Source organism: Ovis canadensis, chromosome 1 (assembly GCF_042477335.2).
Source record: "Ovis canadensis isolate MfBH-ARS-UI-01 breed Bighorn chromosome 1, ARS-UI_OviCan_v2, whole genome shotgun sequence".
NCBI classification, from domain to species: domain Eukaryota; kingdom Metazoa; phylum Chordata; class Mammalia; order Artiodactyla; family Bovidae; genus Ovis; species Ovis canadensis.
The window spans coordinates 78,132,484-78,151,562 of record NC_091245.1 but is presented as its reverse complement, the minus strand read 5'-3'; the positions used below and the strand labels follow the sequence as shown (position 1 = coordinate 78,151,562).

The 19,079-nt window shown below is 36.3% G+C and overlaps 1 protein-coding gene across 3 annotated transcripts in view; it reads left to right on the top strand.

Moving 5' to 3' along the window:
* Positions 1 to 19,079, top strand: part of SASS6 (SAS-6 centriolar assembly protein) — a 41,647-nt gene that overhangs the window by 14,072 nt on the left and 8,496 nt on the right. For all 3 annotated transcript variants that reach the window (XM_069598595.1, XM_069598615.1, XM_069598604.1), the window contains 7 exons: positions 329 to 448; positions 10,241 to 10,432; positions 13,464 to 13,658; positions 13,768 to 13,857; positions 13,959 to 14,138; positions 14,506 to 14,587; positions 18,276 to 18,412. In XM_069598595.1, coding sequence (XP_069454696.1) covers positions 329 to 448; positions 10,241 to 10,432; positions 13,464 to 13,658; positions 13,768 to 13,857; positions 13,959 to 14,138; positions 14,506 to 14,587; positions 18,276 to 18,412 — 996 coding nt within the window. The remainder of the gene's footprint in view (positions 1 to 328; positions 449 to 10,240; positions 10,433 to 13,463; positions 13,659 to 13,767; positions 13,858 to 13,958; positions 14,139 to 14,505; positions 14,588 to 18,275; positions 18,413 to 19,079) is intronic.

Below are 19,079 nucleotides of genomic sequence, written 5' to 3'. Positions count from 1 at the left end.
TGTTTAAGGGTCATCTGTACTACTGATGACTGACTTGCTCTACCCTGGGTTGCTTTATTTCTTAATGCCAGAGGAGAGGATTGAGTGGTGAAGAGCCAGATTTAACTAAAAGGTTAGTGATAGTTATACTGTGGGCCATGTTAACTCTAAAATTGCTTTTATTCTAATCTTAATTTCTTTAAATACAGAGAAGTCTGTGTAAGAAAAGACTTTGAGTGTAAGAAAAGATGTGATGTCATTTTCTTTTACATCCTTTGCAAATATGATCATGTTCCAATCTAATAACATATTCAAGAATTTTAATATTTTGTGCTGAACTCTACTATAGACATTATCAGAAAAGATCCAAGAATTAGATAAGTTACGGAATGAATGGGCATCGCACACAGCAACATTGTCAAATAAGCATTCTCAGGAACTGACGAATGAGAAGGAGAAAGCTTTGCAGGTATGAATATTAAAAAATGGAAAAATATTTTGTTATTGTTGTTAGTCACTTTGTTAATAATTTTCAAACAGTATAAAACTATGTAAAAATTGTCTCTCCTTAAAAATCTTAATTACCCAGAGATAACTTCTAAACATTCTGATGTTTGTTTTCCCAAATTTTTCTCTATATATATAAATAATATATAATTTATAAATACTCATTTATATTTATAAATTTAGAAATATGTAAATTGGGAGATATGTACACACACATATCTGAGTTTTGATTTTGTTCTAAGCTAACGGGGTTCCCACCACTTCATGGCAAATAGATGAAAAAGCGGAAACAGTGTCAGATATCATTTTCTTGGGCTCCAAAATAACTGTAGACGGTGACTGCAGCCACTAAATTAAAAGACGCTTGCTCCTTGGAAGAAAAGCTATGACAAACCTAGACAGTGTATTAAAAAGCAGAGACATCACTTTGCAGACAAAAAGGTCCAAATAGTCAAAAGTGAAAAGTGAAAGTCATTCGGTCATGTCCAGCTCTTTGCAACCCCATAGGCTATATATAATACAGTCCATGAAATTCTCCAGGCCAGAGTACTGGAGTGGGTAGCCATTCCCTTTTCCAGGGGATCTTCCCAACCCAGGGGTTGAACCCAGGTCTCCCACGTTGCAGGCAGATTCTTTACCAGCTGAGCCAAGAGGGAAGCCCAAGAATACTGGAGTGAGGTAGCCTATCTCTTCTCCAGGGGAGCTTCCTGACCCAGGAATTGAACCGGGGTCTCCTGCATTGCAGGCAGATTCTTTACCAGCTGAGCTACCAGGGAAGCCCATGTATGTGAGAGTTTAACCATAAAGAAGGCTAAACGCTGAAGAATTTTTGCTTTTGAACTGTGGTGCTGGAGAAGACTCTTGAGAGTCCCTTGGACAGCAGGGAGATCAAACCAGTCAATCCCAAAGGAAATCAACCCTGAAGGTTCATTGGAAGGACTGGTGCTGAAGCTGAAGCTCCAATACTTTGGCTACCTGAAGTGAAGAGCCGACTCATTGAAAAAGACCCTGAACCTTGGAAAGATTGAGGGCAAGAGGAGAAGAGGGCAACAGAGGATGAGATGGTTGGATGGCATCACTGACTCAGTGGAGATGAGTTTGAGCAAACTCAGGGAGATAGTGAAGGACAGGAAAACCTGGCTTGCTGTAGTTCATGGGGTCACAGGGTCAGGTAGACTTAGCAACTAAACAGCAACAATGAGGTCTACTGAATATGGTGATTGTAATTTTTTTTCTCCTTACAATATCATAGATACCATTTTTTATCAGTTTGGAAATGGCTCAATAATATTCATTATTTGGATATAAGAGGAAATTATTTAAGTACTTACCTAACTGGTAGAGATTGAAATGCTTTAAATTTTGGTTATTGCAAATAGTACTGCAGTGAACATTTTTATTCCTAGAAGTGGGATTATAATATATCCATATAAAATATTAATGGATGTTGCAAATTTGCCACCCAAAAGGCTGTACCAAATAGAACCCCAAAGATAGCGTATGACCATACTTTTCACATATTTCTGATGTTGTCAGCCTTCTCAGTATCTGCTACATGATAGGTATTGTAGTAGTGTTAGTTTTAATTTAAATTTCTTAGATTTTTTTAGTGAAGATAAGTATCTTTTAATATGACTTTAGCCACTTGTATGTCTTCTGTGATTATATTTTATGTCTTTTGCTTTTTCTGTGTGACTTTTCTCACTGCTTTGTAGTGTGGGTTTATTTTATACCTTTTATATCATTAACTTCTTTAATGTTAAATTGTTATTTAATATTAAATTTGATTTTTATGCACTTTACTTAATGTTTGCTTTTAAGGGTACAACTTGATAACAGTTTATGTGTACTTTTCACCCAAATTAAGATTCAGAGAATTGTATCACCCCTCTCAGGTCCCTTGTGTGCCTTCCCAATCCATTTTACTCTCACAGAGGCCTATCACTTTCGTTATCATTGATTAGTTCTGCTTGTTGTTTAACTTTAGATAAATGAACACATTCTGTATGTCCTAATTTGTGTGTGGCTTACTTCAGTCAGTAACATAGTGTCTCTGAGATTGTTATGTTCTTGTGTTGTTTCCTTTTGTTGTGTAGGATTCTGTTAAATGAATATGCCATAATTTGTCTGTTTTCCTCTTGGTAGACATTTGAATTGTTTCTGACATTCTGCTATTATAAATTAAGCTGTTACAAACTTTCTTGTAGTGTCTTTGTGAACACATGTACTCATTTTACTTGGGTATGTACAATATTTAGGACTAGAATGGCTAGGTTCTAGTGTAGGCATATGTTTAGCTTTAGTAGAAACTGTCACAATTTTCCAAAGTGGATATTCAGGTCACACTGCCATTCAGTGGGTGTATAGTGGTACCTCATAATAATGAACTCTTTTTTTGTATGTATATTGACCTCTTGGACGTTTTCTTGTGAAGTACCCATTCGTGTCTTTAGCCCATCTAAACATTCTCATCTATTTACTTTTGGCTGTGCCGGGTCATCGTTGCTCTGTGCCGGCTCTCTTTAGTCACGGCGAGCGGGGGCTGCTCTAGTTACAGTGCTGGTCTTCTCGCTGTCGTTGGTGGTATCTCTTGTTGTGGAGCACGGGCTCTAGGGTATGTGGGCTTCAGTGGTTGGAGCCCGTGGGCTCGAGTGGAGGCTCAATAGCTGTGGTTCATGTGCTTTGTTGCCCTGCGGCCTGTGCAGTCCCTGTCCTAGTGATCGTACCCATGCCCTCTGCATTGGCAGGTGGATTCTTAACCACTGGACCGCTGGGGAAGTCCTTTAGCCCATTTTTAATTGGGCAGTTAGTGGTTTTCCTTATTGATTTATATGAGTTCTTTGTATATTCTGAACATGAATCCTTTGTCAGATATATGCATTGTGAATATTTTTTGTCTATGGCTTGCCTTTTCATTTCTGTTGTAAAATAAGGATATTATGTGCTTAAGTTGCTCAGTCATGTCCAATTCTTTGTGACCCTGTGGACTGTAGGCCACCAGGCTCCTCGGTCCATGGGAATTCTCCAGGTAAGAATACTGGAGTGGGTTGCCATGCCCTCATTCAGGTTCCACTTGAAATTTATAGCAATCAAATCAAGACATTATTTGAGATCAGTCAGCATTATACCACGGGGAGACGGCTGACATATTCAAAATATTCAAATCAAGTGTTGAAAATCATTTGCATCAGCTTGGTTATATTAATCACTTTGTTTGGGTTAAGTGAAAAAAACCCTTTTTGACCATATTTCCACATGGAATTCTAAGCATAGTGAGAAAGTTCTTTTTAAAGCCAGTTGTGATAGGCAGTGAAAAGTGGATACTGTGCAGTAGTGTGAATTGGAAGAGATCGTGGGGCAATGTAAAGGAACCACCACCAACCATGCTGAAGGCTGCTCTTCATCCAAAGAAGGTGATGTTGTGAATATGATGGAATTGGAAGGGAATTATCTATTATGAGTTCCTTCTCAGAAACCACACTTGTTGGATTAATTCCAACAAGTACTGTTCTCAGTTAGACCAACTGAAAGCAGCACTTGACAAAACTGTCCAGAGTCAGTCAATGGAAAACACATAATCTACCATCAGGATACCACAAGACTGCATGTTTCTTTGATTACCAGGCAAAAACTTGCAGTTTGGCTGGAAAGTTCTGACTCATTTGCTGTATTCACCAGACGTTGCAACTTCAGATTCCCATTTATTTTGGTCTTTATTTATTTTTAATTGGAGGATAATTGCTTTACAGTATTGCATTAGTTTCTACCAAACATCAACATGATATTTTGGTCTTTATAAAATTATCTTAATGGAAGAAATTTTCCATTCCCTGGGAGATTGTAAAAGATACCTTGATCAGTTCTTTACTCAAAAAGATAAAAGGTTTTGGGAAGATGGAATTATGAAGTTGCCTGAAAAATGGCAGAAGGTAGTGCAACAAAACGGTGAATACATTGTTCTATAACATTCTTGGTGGAAACAAAAAATGTTTCTTTTACTGTTACTTAAAAATCGGAGGAATTTTTTGGCCAACCTAGTAGTTTTGGCGTTGATTCTCAGATTTTTCAAATAGATAAACTATAAAAAATGATAATTTTGTTTCTTTTGAAGGTTTGTCTTCCCCTTATACAGAAAGTGATAATGATGGAATCCTTATCTTGATCTAGTCTTTTAAAATTTTTTTATTTTATATTGGAGTATAGTTGATTTAATGTTAGTGTTAGTTTCAGGTGTATAGCAAGGTGATTTCAGTTATGAAAAAAACGAAAGTGTTAGTTGCTCAGTCATGTCCATCTCTTTGTGACCCCATGGACTGCAGCCCACCAGGCTTCTCTGTCCATGGACTTCCCAGGCAAGCATACTGGAGTGGGTTGCCATTCCCTTCTCCAGGGAATCCTCCCAACCCAGGAATCGAACCCCAGGCTCCTGTGTTGCTGGTAGATTCTTTACCATCTGAGCCACTAAGGATTTCAGTTAGACATTTATGTGTATCCATTCTTTTTCAGAGTCTTTTCCCATATAGATTATTACAGAACATTAAGTACAGGTCTCTGAGCTGTACAGTAGATCCTTGTTTATTATCTGTTTATATGTAATAGTGTGTATCTGTTAATCCTAAACTCCTAGTTTATCTCTCCTCCACCTTTCTTCTTTAGTAACCATAAGTTTGTTTTCAGAGTCGCTTCTCTTTCTGTTTTGTAAGTTCATTTGTATCATTTTTTCAGATTCTACATATAGGTGATATATGATATTTGACTGATTTCATTTAGTATGATAATTTCTAGATCCATCCATGTAGTTGCAAATGGCATTCATTCTTCTTAATGGTTAAATGAGATTCCGTTGTATATGTGTACCATATCTTTTTTATCCATTTCTCTGTGATGGACATTTAGGTTGCTTCCGTGTCCTGGCTATTGTAAATAGTGTTACAGTGAATATTGGGGTACATGTTTGTTTTCAAATTATGGTTTTCCCTAGATAAATGTCCATTGCTGAGTCATACGGTAGTTCTCTATTTTTAGTTTTTTAAAGAAGCTCATACTGTTCTCCATAGCAGTTATACCAGTTTACATTCTTAGCAACAGTGTTCCCTTTTCTCCATACCCTCTCCAGCATTTATTGTTTGTAGACTTTTTGATGATGGCCATTCTTACTGGTGTGGGTGATACCTCATTATAGTTCTGATTTGCCTTTCTCTAATAATTAGCAATGTTGAACATCTTTTCATGTGCTTTTTGGCCATCTGTGTGTCTTCTTTGAAGAAATGTCTGCTTAGATCTTCGGTCATTTTTAAATTTTTTTTGTTTTTAATGTGTTGAGCTGTATAAACTGTTCATGTCATTTGGAGATAAATTCCTTAACAGTTTGCTTCATTTGCAAATATTTTCTCTCACGTGGGTTATTTTTTTCATTTTGTTTATGGTTTTCTTTGCTATGCAAAATCTTTAATTAGGTCCCATTTGTTTACTTTGGGTTTTGCTTTCATTAATTTGGGAAGTGGATCCAAAAAGATATTGCTTCAATTTCTGTCAGTGAGTGCTCTGCTTATGTTTACCTCTAAGAGCTTTATAGTATAGTATGTGGTCTTACATTTAGGTCTAATCCATTTTAAGTTCATTTTTGTGTATGGTGTTAGAGAATGTTCTGGTTTCATTCTTTTATATGTAACTGTTTAGTTTTTCCCAGCTCCACATTGAAGAGACTGCCTTTTTTTTCTCTATTTGTTTATTATTGCCTCCTTTGTTGCAGTTTAATTGATCATAGGTGCATGGGTGTATTTGGGGCTTTCTGTCCTGTTCCATCGGTAGATATTTCTGTTTCTGTGCCAGTACCATATGGTTTTGATGACTGTAGCTTTGCTGTATAGTCTGAAGTCAGGAAGCCTGATCCCTCCAGCTCTATTTTTCTTTTTCAGGATTGCTTTGGCTACTCAGGGTCTTTTATGTTTCCATACAAACTAAAACAAATTTGTTCTAGTTCTGTGAAAGATGCTATTTTTAATTTTATAGGTATGATACTGAAACTGTAGATTGCCTTGGCTAGTCATTTTTGACAGTATTGACTCTTCCACTCCAAGAACATGGTATATCTCTCTATCTGTTTGTGTCATCTTTGATTCTTTCATCAGCATCTTATAGTTTTCAGACTATAGATCTTTTTCCTCCTTGTATAGAATAATTATTTTTCTTGATGAGATAGTAAGTGAGATTGTTTCTTAAATTTTCTTTCTGATCTTTCATTGTTGCTGCTGCTAAGTCACTTCAGTCATGTCCAACTCTGTGTGACCCCGTAGACGGCAGCCCACCAGGCTCCCCCATCCCTGGGATTCTCCAGGCAAGAACACTGGAGTGGGATGCCATTTCCTTCTCCAATGCATGAAAGTGAAAAGTGAAAGGGAAGTCGCTTGGTCGTGTCTGACTCTTAGTGACCCCGTGGACTGCAGCCTACCAGGCTCCTCCATCCATGGGATTTTCCAGGCAAGAGTGCTTTCATTGTTACTGTATAGAAATGCGAGAGATTTGTGTATATTAACTTTGGTAATTAATGCTTTTTGGTAAATAACTAAATTATCTTCCCATTATATGTGATATTTACTCTGTGTTTGAGAAAATTTTCTTCTGTCTGGCATCCAAAGAATGCTAGCTAGGTCAGATGAAGTGACTTTTGGAGATTTAACCAAATAATATCATTTTTTTCACTTTTCTAATATATTAATGATAATGATAGATTTCTAAAAGTGGAACCATCTTTGAATTCATTGAATAATATGTATTCAGAGATTTTTTAATATCCTGTTGAATCAATTTTCTAATATTTAATTTAGAACATTTGTGTATATATTCATAGATGAGATTGGTTTGAGATTACTCTTTTTCCTATCTTAGTCTGCTAATTACAGTGATAGGTTTTGCACTGTGGTATTAGAATTATGCTAGTGTCATGAAAGGTATGAAAACATTTTCTAGTTTTCTTTATGCTTTGAAACAGTCAAATAATGAAGAATTATCTGTTCTTTGAAGGCCTGATAGAATTAGCATTTTACCATTTGGGTATGATGCCTTCTTAAGGCATTTTTCTTTAGAGTCTTTCCTGCTTCCTTCATGATTTTTTATTCTTTTCTTTTTTGTTTCTTTGTGTGTATTTTGGGGGGCATTGGTGGGTTTTTGTTGTAGGTGCAGGTCTGTGCTTGCAGCACATGGGCTCTAGAACGTGTGGGCTCAGTAGTTTTGACGTAAGGGATCATAGTTCTCCAATCAGGCATTGACCTCGAGCTTGCTGCTTTGGGAGCTTGCTGCTTTGGGAGCTTGGAGTGAAGCTGGATCACCAGGGAAGTCCCTATTGGTCCTGCTGGATTTTCTATTTTCCCTTGAGTTATGTTAGTTTATATTTCATTAAAAAGCCATGTATTTCATGTTTGTGTTTAATTAGTAAAATATCTTATAAGCAGTCCTACAATTTTTAAAATCTCCATACCATTTTCCTATGTTCTTAATTGTCTTTTTTTAATGAGAGTTGATAGTTTGTTTCTTTAGTATTTTTAAAGAACCAGTTCTTTGTTTCATTAATTAGTTCTGCACTGTCTCTATGCTCCCATCTGATTTCATTAATTTCTGTTGTTTACTAAATAATTTTTGGCTCAATTTTCAAGCAGGTTAGGTTCTGAAAGTCTCGTTAAGTATATTTGTGTGTAACATGAAAACGACTGAAGGATTTGTTTGCATTCCTTACTGCATTTTTATAATAGGCTTGTGAAGCGGTGCTTTGAGACTTTAAAACCAAGCAAGCTGCTCCTCTCTCCCTGCTGATAGATACTCTGTAGGGCAGGGATTTTAAGACTTTAGTGTGCATCAGAATCACCTGAAATAAACAGAGCAGAAAATGTAAATGTTATAATTCTATCCATTACACTTTTTTTTTTAAACAAAAGTTCTGAAATTCCGATCATCACGGGGATAAAGCCAGTTCTTTATTATTGCAGCCTTGGCCTCTTGTTGCCTTCAGTGCGTTTGGTCACCCTCTTAGACAGTTGCAGTTAGCGTTGTAAACTAGTTGGTTCATTGTTGCTTTTCTCCCTTGATTGCTCCTTCAGTGCTTTCTTCCATGGCTGCATTTCCAGTTTTATATGGACTCTTTCCTATTTTATTTCTTGTGTGCTTCTTTCTTCTCTCCATTTCAGTTTCCCAAAAATGAGGAAATTCCTAAAATAGTCATGGAAAATATCCTAAGTATTTTATGAGAGACACTCCCCTGCTTTTGTGTTAGGAATTTTTGAATGGATACAACTTTTCTGGAATGTGGTTTTGTAACTAGTACCAAGCTTCATATTTCTTTACATATTTTCAAGCCATAATTGATCATAAGGAAATAATCTGAATTTGGATGTATGCTTATCAAGAAAAATTTTAACCGTGGTTTTATTTGTAATTGTGAAAAATTGCAAACTCAGTATCCATAGTAGGGCAGGGGTTAATTGCATTATGATATAGCCATGGATATAGCCACACAGCCATATGATACTGTGTGGATATTGAAAGTATTTACAAAGAGTTTTTATTGATATGAGGAAGTGTAAGTGCTAAAGGATTAAACAGCGTAATTGTGTAAAGTGCTTGGTCTCAATTTGTTAAATTTAGCTATGTGTTATGTGTATTTGTGTGATGTCAGTTTTAAGTATATAAATAGCTGGAAAGGAATATTCCTAAATATTTATAATGACTCCTTGGATGGAGGTTATCAGTTATTTGTGATTCTTTCTTTATGCCTTTAAAAGAATGTATAGCTTGCATAATTAGAAAAATATTTTTTATTTTTAAAATGTATTTAGGATTTGTTAGTGTTCATCAACAGAAATTATTTAAAATTTTTCTTATTGAATAAAAGTCTTTAAATTCTATTTTGCTTTATAATTTTCAAACTTTTCAGACACACAATTTTATATAATCCCATAATAATCCTGTTTTTAATCCTCTAGTGCTGTGTAGCCCCTAGACTTTCCCTCTCTCTGAACTGATAGCCACTAGTTTGTTCTGTTTGTGAGTCTGTTTCTTTTTTGTTTTATTCGCTAGTTCATTGTAGTTTTTTAGATTACACGTATAAGTGATATCATACAGTGTTTGTCTTACTGTAACATTTCACTTAACATAATGCCATTTACATCTCATGACAGAAATTATTAAGATAGATTTTTGGTATGATACGAACAGGTAAACGAAGATTTCAGAGTTACAACCATGTTCAGATTTTATTGTTGATAGTGAAATTTAACAGCTAAATGTAAGACTGAGCAGTACCTTGTCAATTTTACTGTAAGTTTAGATTTTTTTTAAAATTAGACAACATTTATACTAGTTGACAAAAACGGAAACAGAATAATGTGCTGTAAAGCAAATACTGAAAGTTCCTTATGTACCTGCTTATTTTTTCTTTTCATGGGGATAGTTTGACACTATACATAGTGTTTTGCAGTTTGCTTTTTTCCCCCCTTAATACATATCATTCTTCCCTTAAATTGAAGGCCATTACTTCTAAACAGGTGGGTTTAGGAGAAGAAGAAATTATGAACAAGATCATAGTGGTAAATTTGCCTTTGTTTTGTTGACCTTTCTTTTTCATAAAATTCCTAATTAAAAATAGAATCTCTTAGCAGGAAAATCTTACAAAGAAGAATAACTAAGATTTTTTTTTACTCAGGTCTTCTCATATTTGTATTTTTTTCTTTGAATTTTGGTTCTGTATTTTATTATATAATAGGCCCAGGTTCAATACCAACAGCAACATGAACAACAGAAAAAAGATTTAGAAATCCTTCATCAACGGAACATCCAGCAGCTACAGAACAGATTGTCTGAGTTAGAAACGGCTAATAAAGACCTCACTGAAAGGAAATATAAAGGAGACTCCACCATCAGAGAACTTAAAGCAAAGCTGTCTGGTGTTGAAGAGGTATCAAATGTTGGAGTTGGTTCCCCTCCCCGCCCCAGTTTAAAAGCAAGGTCTAATTTGGTAACTTGATTTGAATTTGGTTACTTTATGACTTCTATGGGTAGTATTCTTCTGGATGCTTTGCAAGGATCTCTTTGGATAATCAGCTCAGAGAATACCCCAAATAATTGAGAAACCAAAATCTAATAAAATGGGCTGATTCAGAACAGAGCTAAAGTAAACTTGGTTATTTTTAGTTAGGGTCTTGAGCAGCTCTTTGGCACAGCCCTCAGATTTGTCAGTGTGCTTTTAGTATCATCCCAGTGTTGTGGCTCAGGGTATTGCCAGGCTGATTATTTCAGGCTACTCAACATGGTAAACAACTGTATGAAGTTTAGTGTCTAGTAATAATAATAGTAAAAGTAATGATAATAACTGTAACACTATTTTAAGTGCTTTGCCTATATTAACTCATTTAATTCTTATAGCAGTTATTTTAAAGAAGGTATTATTATTACCCCATTTAAAGATGATGAAACTAAGGCACTGAGAGCTTAGGTAATTTACCCAAGTAAACCTGGCCATTGAAATTCTCTGTTATTGGCCTGTCTCTAATACTGTCTTGTTCTTTCAGGCAACAGAGACATTTAAAAAATATTGCTATAGTTGTACTTTTGTTGATACTTTGGCAGTGATGATAAACTCCTTCCTAATGATAACTATTATACATTATTGTCATATGAATTATTAGAAAACATATGTAGATTTTGTTAAACCTATCATGTTCAAATAAACAGTGTTATTCTAGCTCATAAGACCTCCAATTCTGAATAAAGCCTGACTGATTTTATGTTCAGATCCTCATCGCATTCTGCCCTATTAGATGCTTCAGTCCTTCTTGCTACCCTCTTCTCCTTTCACACCGGTTGGTGAAACATTTCACCCTGCACGCTGGATGAGTACTCCATTATAATCCTGTGTGGTTTCTTTTGCTTTAGCCCTGACACTGGCCAGTGTATAAACTGTGCCTTGTTATGTTGATTTTCATGTGTGTGTATGATCAGTCACTCAGTTGTGTCCAACTCTTTGTGACTGCATGGACTAAATAGCCTCCTTTGTCCCTAGGATTTCCCAGGCAAGAATACTGGAGTGGGGTGCCATAGAAAGTAACTTGGACATTTTGAGTCCTGAAAACTTTTTTTCAACTTCAGTATTGTTACCTGATTATGTTAAATTATATCTTTTAGAGATTAATACCCTGAAATAAATAGTTACTACCATTTATTAAGTATTTGGACTTCCCTGGTGGTTCAAACAGTAAAGAATTTGCCTGCAATGCAGGAGACCTGGGTTCCATCCCTGGGTCAGGAAGGACCCCTGAAGAAGGGAATGGCAACCCGCTCTAGTATTCTTGCTTGGAGAATCCCATGGACAGGGGAGCCTGGCAGGCTACAATCCATGGGGTCACAGAGAGTCAGAGATGACTGAGCATCTAACACATAAAACAGTTTATATAAGGGTTTTTGCAAAGGTGAAATAATTTATGGTATTGTTTCTCTTTTACAAATGAGGGAACTGAAATTTACTGAGGTTAAGTAATACTCGAGGTGACATAGTAGACTTCCCAGGTGGCTGTAGTGGTAAATAACCTGCCTGCCAATGCAGGAGACATAAGAGACAGCAGTTTTGAGCCCTGGGTTGGGAAGATCCCCTGGAGGAGGGTATGGCAACGTATTCCAGTATTCTTGCCTGGAGACTCCCATGGACAGAAGAGTCTGGCTGGCTAAAGTCCATAGGGTCGTAAAGAATCAGACATGACTGAAGCAAGTTAGCATGCACTCAAGCACTACTTGATAGCAGAGTCTGTGCTTCTGAAACCACTAGGGTATATACTATAAAATTATATAGTTATTGTTAAAATTGAAAACTAGGAATACTGTTACATACTATACGTTAGTGCACTGGCAGCATTTGGACTGATGCTGGATGATTGAGATGGTATTTAGTATGGGTGTGTGCTCAGTCATGTCTGACTCTTTGCGACCCCCATGGACTGTAGTCCATCAGGCTTCTCTGTCGATGGGATTTCCCAGGCAGGAGTACTGGAGTGGATTGCCATTTCGTACTCCAGAGGATTTTCCTGACCCAGGGATTGAACCTGTATCTCTTGGTATCTCCTGCACTGGAAGGCAGATCTATTAAAAAAATTATTGTAAATATTTTTTTGTGTTTTCATTATGGTTTGTTATATTGAATATAGTTCTCTATACTCTGCAGTAGGACCTTGTTATGTATTTTATATAGTGGTTTGTATCTACTAATCTCAAACTCCTCATTTATATCCCCCTTTTTCCCCTTTGGTAGCTATAAGTTTGTTTTCTGTATGAGTCTGTTTCTGTTTTGTAAATATGTTCATTTTTATCATATTTTGGATTCCACATCTAAGTGATATTATATAGTATTTGCCTTTCTGACTTATTGTTAATTAACAATATCTCATGATTTCTTGGCTACCTTGAGAAACAGGTTGAAGAGCTCAGGTGACCTCATACAAATGAAATCAAAATCTCTTGGGCAGGATACCAGGCATCAGTAGTTGTTAGAGCTTTCCAGGTGATTTCATTATGCAGACTAGATAGAGGATCACCACTTTGGTGGTAGAATGATAGGACTTTCTTTTTATTTATGTGTTGTATATATTTTGAAATTCTGTTATACCTGAGCATTTATTACCTAAGTAATTTTTTGAATTTGTACATTTCAAGACAGCAGAAAATTCTTGTTACTAGGTTTTAAAAGTTGTAGTAATTTATAAGGATTGTTTAATTTCCCCTTACTGTGATTGAATTAGATATTAGTGTATTTTACAGTTATGTTTCAAATCTGAGTTACATATACCTTTAGAGAGACCGTCGTTTCTTTAAAAGAGCATTAGTACTGGAACTTTAAAGTTATGAAAGACTTTTTCCTATTTTAAATATCTTAATTATAAATTATCAGACGAGCCAGCTTTCCTTTTTCATAATGCAACTTTCTTTTCCCCCTCCTCTAGGAGCTCCAGCGGGCTAAGCAAGAAGTCCTCTCTTTGAGAAGAGAAAATTCTACTCTTGATGCTGAATGCCATGAAAAAGAAAAGCATATTAATCAGCTACAAACAAAAGTGGCTGTTTTAGAACAGGAAATCAAGGATAAGGACCAGCTTGTTTTAAGAACAAAAGAAGCGTTTGATACAATCCAGGAACAAAAGGTCTATTTTAAAATTTTCTAAACAAATTGATGATCACATACATATATGATGTTTTTCCTGAATAAACACAGACTTCCTAATTGTTCACGTTTTAAAAAATATGTATCAGGTGGCTCTGGAAGAAAATGGTGAGAAAAATCAGGTACAACTAGGAAAACTTGAAGCTACGATAAAATCATTATCAGCTGAACTTCTTAAGGTTTGTTTTTTTTAAAACAATAGAATATTGATATTTCATTGGATTATGTAGAGATGTTTCATTGGATTATGTAGAGACATTCATGTGAAACTGTTCTATAGGCAAATGAAATTATCAAAAAACTGCAAGGGGATCTGAAGACTTTAATGGGTAAGTTGAAATTGAAGAATACAGTAACTATTCAGCAGGAGAAACTCTTGGCTGAAAAGGAAGAAAAATTACAAAAGGAACAAAAAGAATTACAAGATGTTGGACAGTCTCTCCGAATTAAAGAACAAGAGGTAGTTAATATTTTATATTTAGTGTGTGTTGACTATTTACAAAGTTTAATGTATTTCCTCATGTGTTTTAAACATTTCAACTTTGTTACATTAGAGAAAGTTTTGGCTTTTTTCCCCAAGAAAACATGACTGCAATCAACAGAACTTTAATAAACTATTTCAGTTTGAAAAATTAGTTATTATGACTCAAATACATTGAGTGTTCATATATATGTGTGTATATATAATTATGTGCACATATATTTTATTACACAGCTGAGCTAATTCCTTTCATATTTAATAGTAATTATTTAATGAATAGTGATATATCACTTCAGTTTTTATTTTAGCATTTATTATACTTACTATAAGGATTAATGTATTTTAGGTATGCAAATTACAAGAACAATTAGAAGCTACAGTTCAAAAACTTGAAGAAAGCAAACAACTTCTAAAAAATAATGAAAAGTGTAAGTATTTTACCTTCTCATTTAAATGAGGTTTTAGTTTTATTCTTAAACCTGCAGTTTTTACTGAATTCATAAGTCTAGTTAAATCAGTATATGGCTGTATACATATAATCTGCTTTAAATATACCATCTTAACGTCTTTGCTGTAGTAAATTAAAATCAACTATCCTGTAAAACAGTTACCATCATTATTAAAAGAAACCCTATCCCATGTGTCAGTAACCCAAAAGTAAATGTTGACAATATTGACTGTATTTTACTATTACATTTTTTTCTACTACTTGCTATAATTGTTGTATTTACCTACTGATAATAATCAAATATTTAAAACAAAAATTTGATTTAGGTCATACCTGAATGGTCTAGTGGTTTTCCCTACTCTTTCAATATAAGTCTGAATTTGGCAATAAGGAGCTCATGATCTGAGCCACAGTCAGCTCCCAGTCTTGTTTTTGCTGACTGTATAGAGCTTCTCCATCTTTGGCTGCAAGAATATAATCAGTCTGATTTCGGTGTTGACCATCTGGTGATGTCCATGTGTAGCGTCTTCTCTTGTGTTGTTGGAAGAGGGTGTTTGCTATGACCAGTGCGTTCTCTTGGCAAACTCTATTAGCCTTTGCCCTGCTTCATTCTGTATTCCAAGGCCAAATTTGCCTGTTACTCCAGGTGTTTCTTGACTTCCTACTTTTGCATTCCAGTTTCCTGTAATAAAAAGGGCATCTTTTTTGGGTGTTAGTTCTAAAAGTTCTTGTAGGTCTTCATAGAACCGTTCAACTTCAGCTTCTTCAGTGTTACTGATTGGGGCATAGACTTGGATTACTGTGATACTGACTGGTATGCCTTGGAAACGAACAGAGATCATTCTGTCGTTTTTGAGATTGCATCCAAGTACTGCATTTTGGACTCTTTTGTTGACCATGATGGCTACTCCTTTCTTCTAAGGGATTCCTGCCTGCAGTAGTATATATAATGGTCATCTGAGTTAAATTCACGCATTCCAGTCCATTTTAGTTCGTTGATTCCTAGAATGTCAATGTTCATTCTTGCCATCTCCTGTTTGACCACTTCCAATTTGCCTTCATTCATGGACCTAACATTCCAGGTTCCTATGCAATATTGCTCTTTACAGCATCGGACCTTGCTTCTATCACCAGTCACATCCACAGCTGGGTATTGTTTTTGTTTTTACAGTCAGCAAAAATAAGACCAGGAGCTGACTGTGGCTCAGATCATGAGCTCCTTATCGCCAAATTTAGACTTACATTGAAAAAAGTAGGGAAAACCATTAGACCATTCAGGTATGACCTAAATCAAATCCCTTATGATTATACAGTGGAAGTGAGAAATAGATTTAAGGGACTAGATCTGATAGAGTGCCTGATGAACTATGGAATGAGGTTCGTGACATTGTACAGGAGTCAGGGATCAAGACCATCCACGTGGAAAAGAAATGCAAAAAAAAGCAAAATGGCTATCTGGGGAGGCCTTACAAATAGCTGTGAAAAGCAAAGGAGAAAAGGAAAGATATAAGCATCTGAATGCAGGGTTCCAAAGAATAGCAAGAAGAGATAAGAAAGCCTTCCTCAGCGATCAATGCAAAGAAGTAGAAGAAAACAACAGAATGGGAAAGACTAGAGATCTCTTCAACAAAACTAGAGATACCAAGGGAACATTTCATGCAAAGATGGGCTCAATAAAGGACAGAAATGGTATGGACCTAACAGAAGCAGAAGATATTAAGAAGAGGTGGCAAGAATACACAGAAGAACTACAAAAAAGATCTTCAAACCCAGATAATCACAATGGTATGATCACTCACCTAGAGCCAGACATCCTGGAATGTGAAGTCAAGTGGGCCTTAGAAAGCATCACTATGAACAAAGCTAGTGGAGGTGATGGAATTCTAGTTGAGCTGTTTCAAATCCTGAAAGATGATGCTATGAAAGTGCTGCACTCAATATGCCAGCAAATTTGGAAAACTCAGCAGTGGCCACAGGACTAGAAAAGGTCAGTTTTCATTTCCAATCCCAAAGAAAGGCAATGCCAAAGAATGCTCAAAATACCACAAAATTGCACTCATCTCACACACTAGTAAAGTAATGCTCAAAATTCTCCAAGCCAGGCTTCAGCAATACGTGAACCGTGAACTTCCAGGTGTTCCAGCTGGTTTTAGAAAAGGCAGAGGAACAGAGATCAAATTGCCAACATCGACTGGATCATGGAAAAAGCAAGAGAGTTCCAGAAAAACATCTATTTTTGCTTTATTGAATATGCCAAAGCCTTTGACTGTGTGGATCACAATAAAGTGTGGGGGGAGAATTCTGAAAGAGATGGGAATACCAGACCACCTGACCTGCCTCTTGAGAAACCTATATGCACGTCAGGAAGCAACAGTTAGAACTGGATATGGAACAATAGATTGGTTCCAAATAGGAAAAGGAGTATGTCAAGGCTGTATATTGTCATCCTGTTTATTTAACTTCTATGCAGAGTCCATCATGAGAAACGCTGGGCTGGAAGAAGCAAGCACAAGCTGGAATCAAGATTGCTGGGAAAAATATCAATAACCTCAGACATCCACACCACCCTTATGGCAGAAAGTGAAGAGGAACTCAAAAGCCTCTTGATGAAAGTGAAAGAGGGGAGTGAAAAAGTTGGCTTAAAGCTCAACATTCAGAAAACAAAGATCATGGTATCTGGTCCCATCACTTCATGGGAAATAGATGGGGCAGCAGTGTAAACAGTGTCAGACTTTATTTTTTGGGCTCCAGAATCACTGCAGATGGTGACTGCAGCCATGAAATTAAAAGACGCTTACTCCTTGGAAGAAAAGCTATGACCAACCTAGACAGTATATTCAAAAGCAGAGACATTACCTTGCCAACAAAGGTCCGTCTAGTCAAGGCTATGGTTTTTCCAGTGGTCATGTATGGATGTGAGAGTTGGACTGTGAAGAAGGCTGAGCGCCAGAGAATTGATGCTTTTAAAGAGTGGTGTTGGAGAAGACTCTTGAGAGTCCCTTGGACTACAAGGAGATCCAACCAATCCATTCTGAAGGAGATCAGCCCTGGGATTTCTTTGGAAGGAATGATGCTAAAGCTGAAGCTCCAGTACTTTGGCCACCTCATGCAAAGAGTTGGCTCATTGGAAAAGACTCTGATGCTGGGAGAGATTGGGGGCAGGAGGAGAAGGGGACGACCTAGGATGAGATGGCTGGATGGCATCACTGACTCGATAGACGTGAGTGTGAGTGAACTCCAGGAGTTGGTGATGGACAGGGAGGCCTGGCGTGCTGCAATTCATGGGGTTGCAAAGAGTCAGACACGACTGAGCGACTGAACTGAACTGAAACAAAAATATGAGATTAGGTCTTCTACATTTTTCTCAGTTTGTAGGGTTTGAATTTAAATAAACTGCAAGATATTCTAGAAATGAAATCAAAGAGATTTCAAAGAGATCCTTAACTTGCAGAAATATGTGCTTCTGATAGACAGTAAAAGAATAAAGAGCCCTTTGTGGCAGTTGTTAAATAAAAATATTTAGTGACAGATATTTAGATGAACTTATATTGTTCTCTTATGATATAACATGGTTTTAAAAATGTAAAATTTAAAAAATATAATTTTAAAATACTTAAAATTATTAGAAAAATTGAAGTATTAAGTTTCTTCTTGTTCTTTCATTTAAGTGATCACGTGGTTAAATAAAGAATTAAATGAAAATCAGCTGGTGAGAAAGCACGATGTATTGGGACCTTCTACAGCTCCACCTGTACATTCCAGCAGCAACACCATCAGAAGTGGAACTTCTCCTACCTCTAATGTGGTAAGATTTGAATTAAGATATTGTGACTGGTCTTGGTAAATTTTCTAAATCAAAAATATTCTCAGATTGTTAGGTGCTGGTACCTAATATGACTAGAGTCCTATTAACAATTTTTAGCACTGAAGTAGTTTTACCTTTGGAAGAGGGACATAAAGGTACACTATTCTTAACAAAGAGGCTCTATTAAGGGTACACTACTTTGTAACCTTTTACTGGATACAGAAATCACTCAGTATTGACTGGAGTAAGGCCCAGTGTGCTGAAAACTGTTAACAAACACAGAAAGTATTTAGGAGGCCTCAGTAAAGGAGAACAGGCTGTGGGCTCAGCTTTGGCACTATACTGGAGGAGCCTAATCTGAATTCTATTGGGAAAAAAAAAGAGAAAGAGAAACCCTAGTACCAAGCTCTAGATTCTGGAAGAAATGATTTACAAGTGTTAAACTTTTTAGCTTTGAGTACCTGGATCTGGCTTGGTACTATCAGCTAGGCCTAGGTCTGGCTAGGAATTGGCCTTGCACTCACAGCTAGGTTTTGAGGGTCTCCTGTTGAACATAATCAAATTCACAGACTATTCAATATCAGATAAGGCCCTTCTCTGACTGATGGATCAAGACAAAAACAAGACCACTTCATAGTCATGTTTGAACAGAGACAAAAAAGGACAT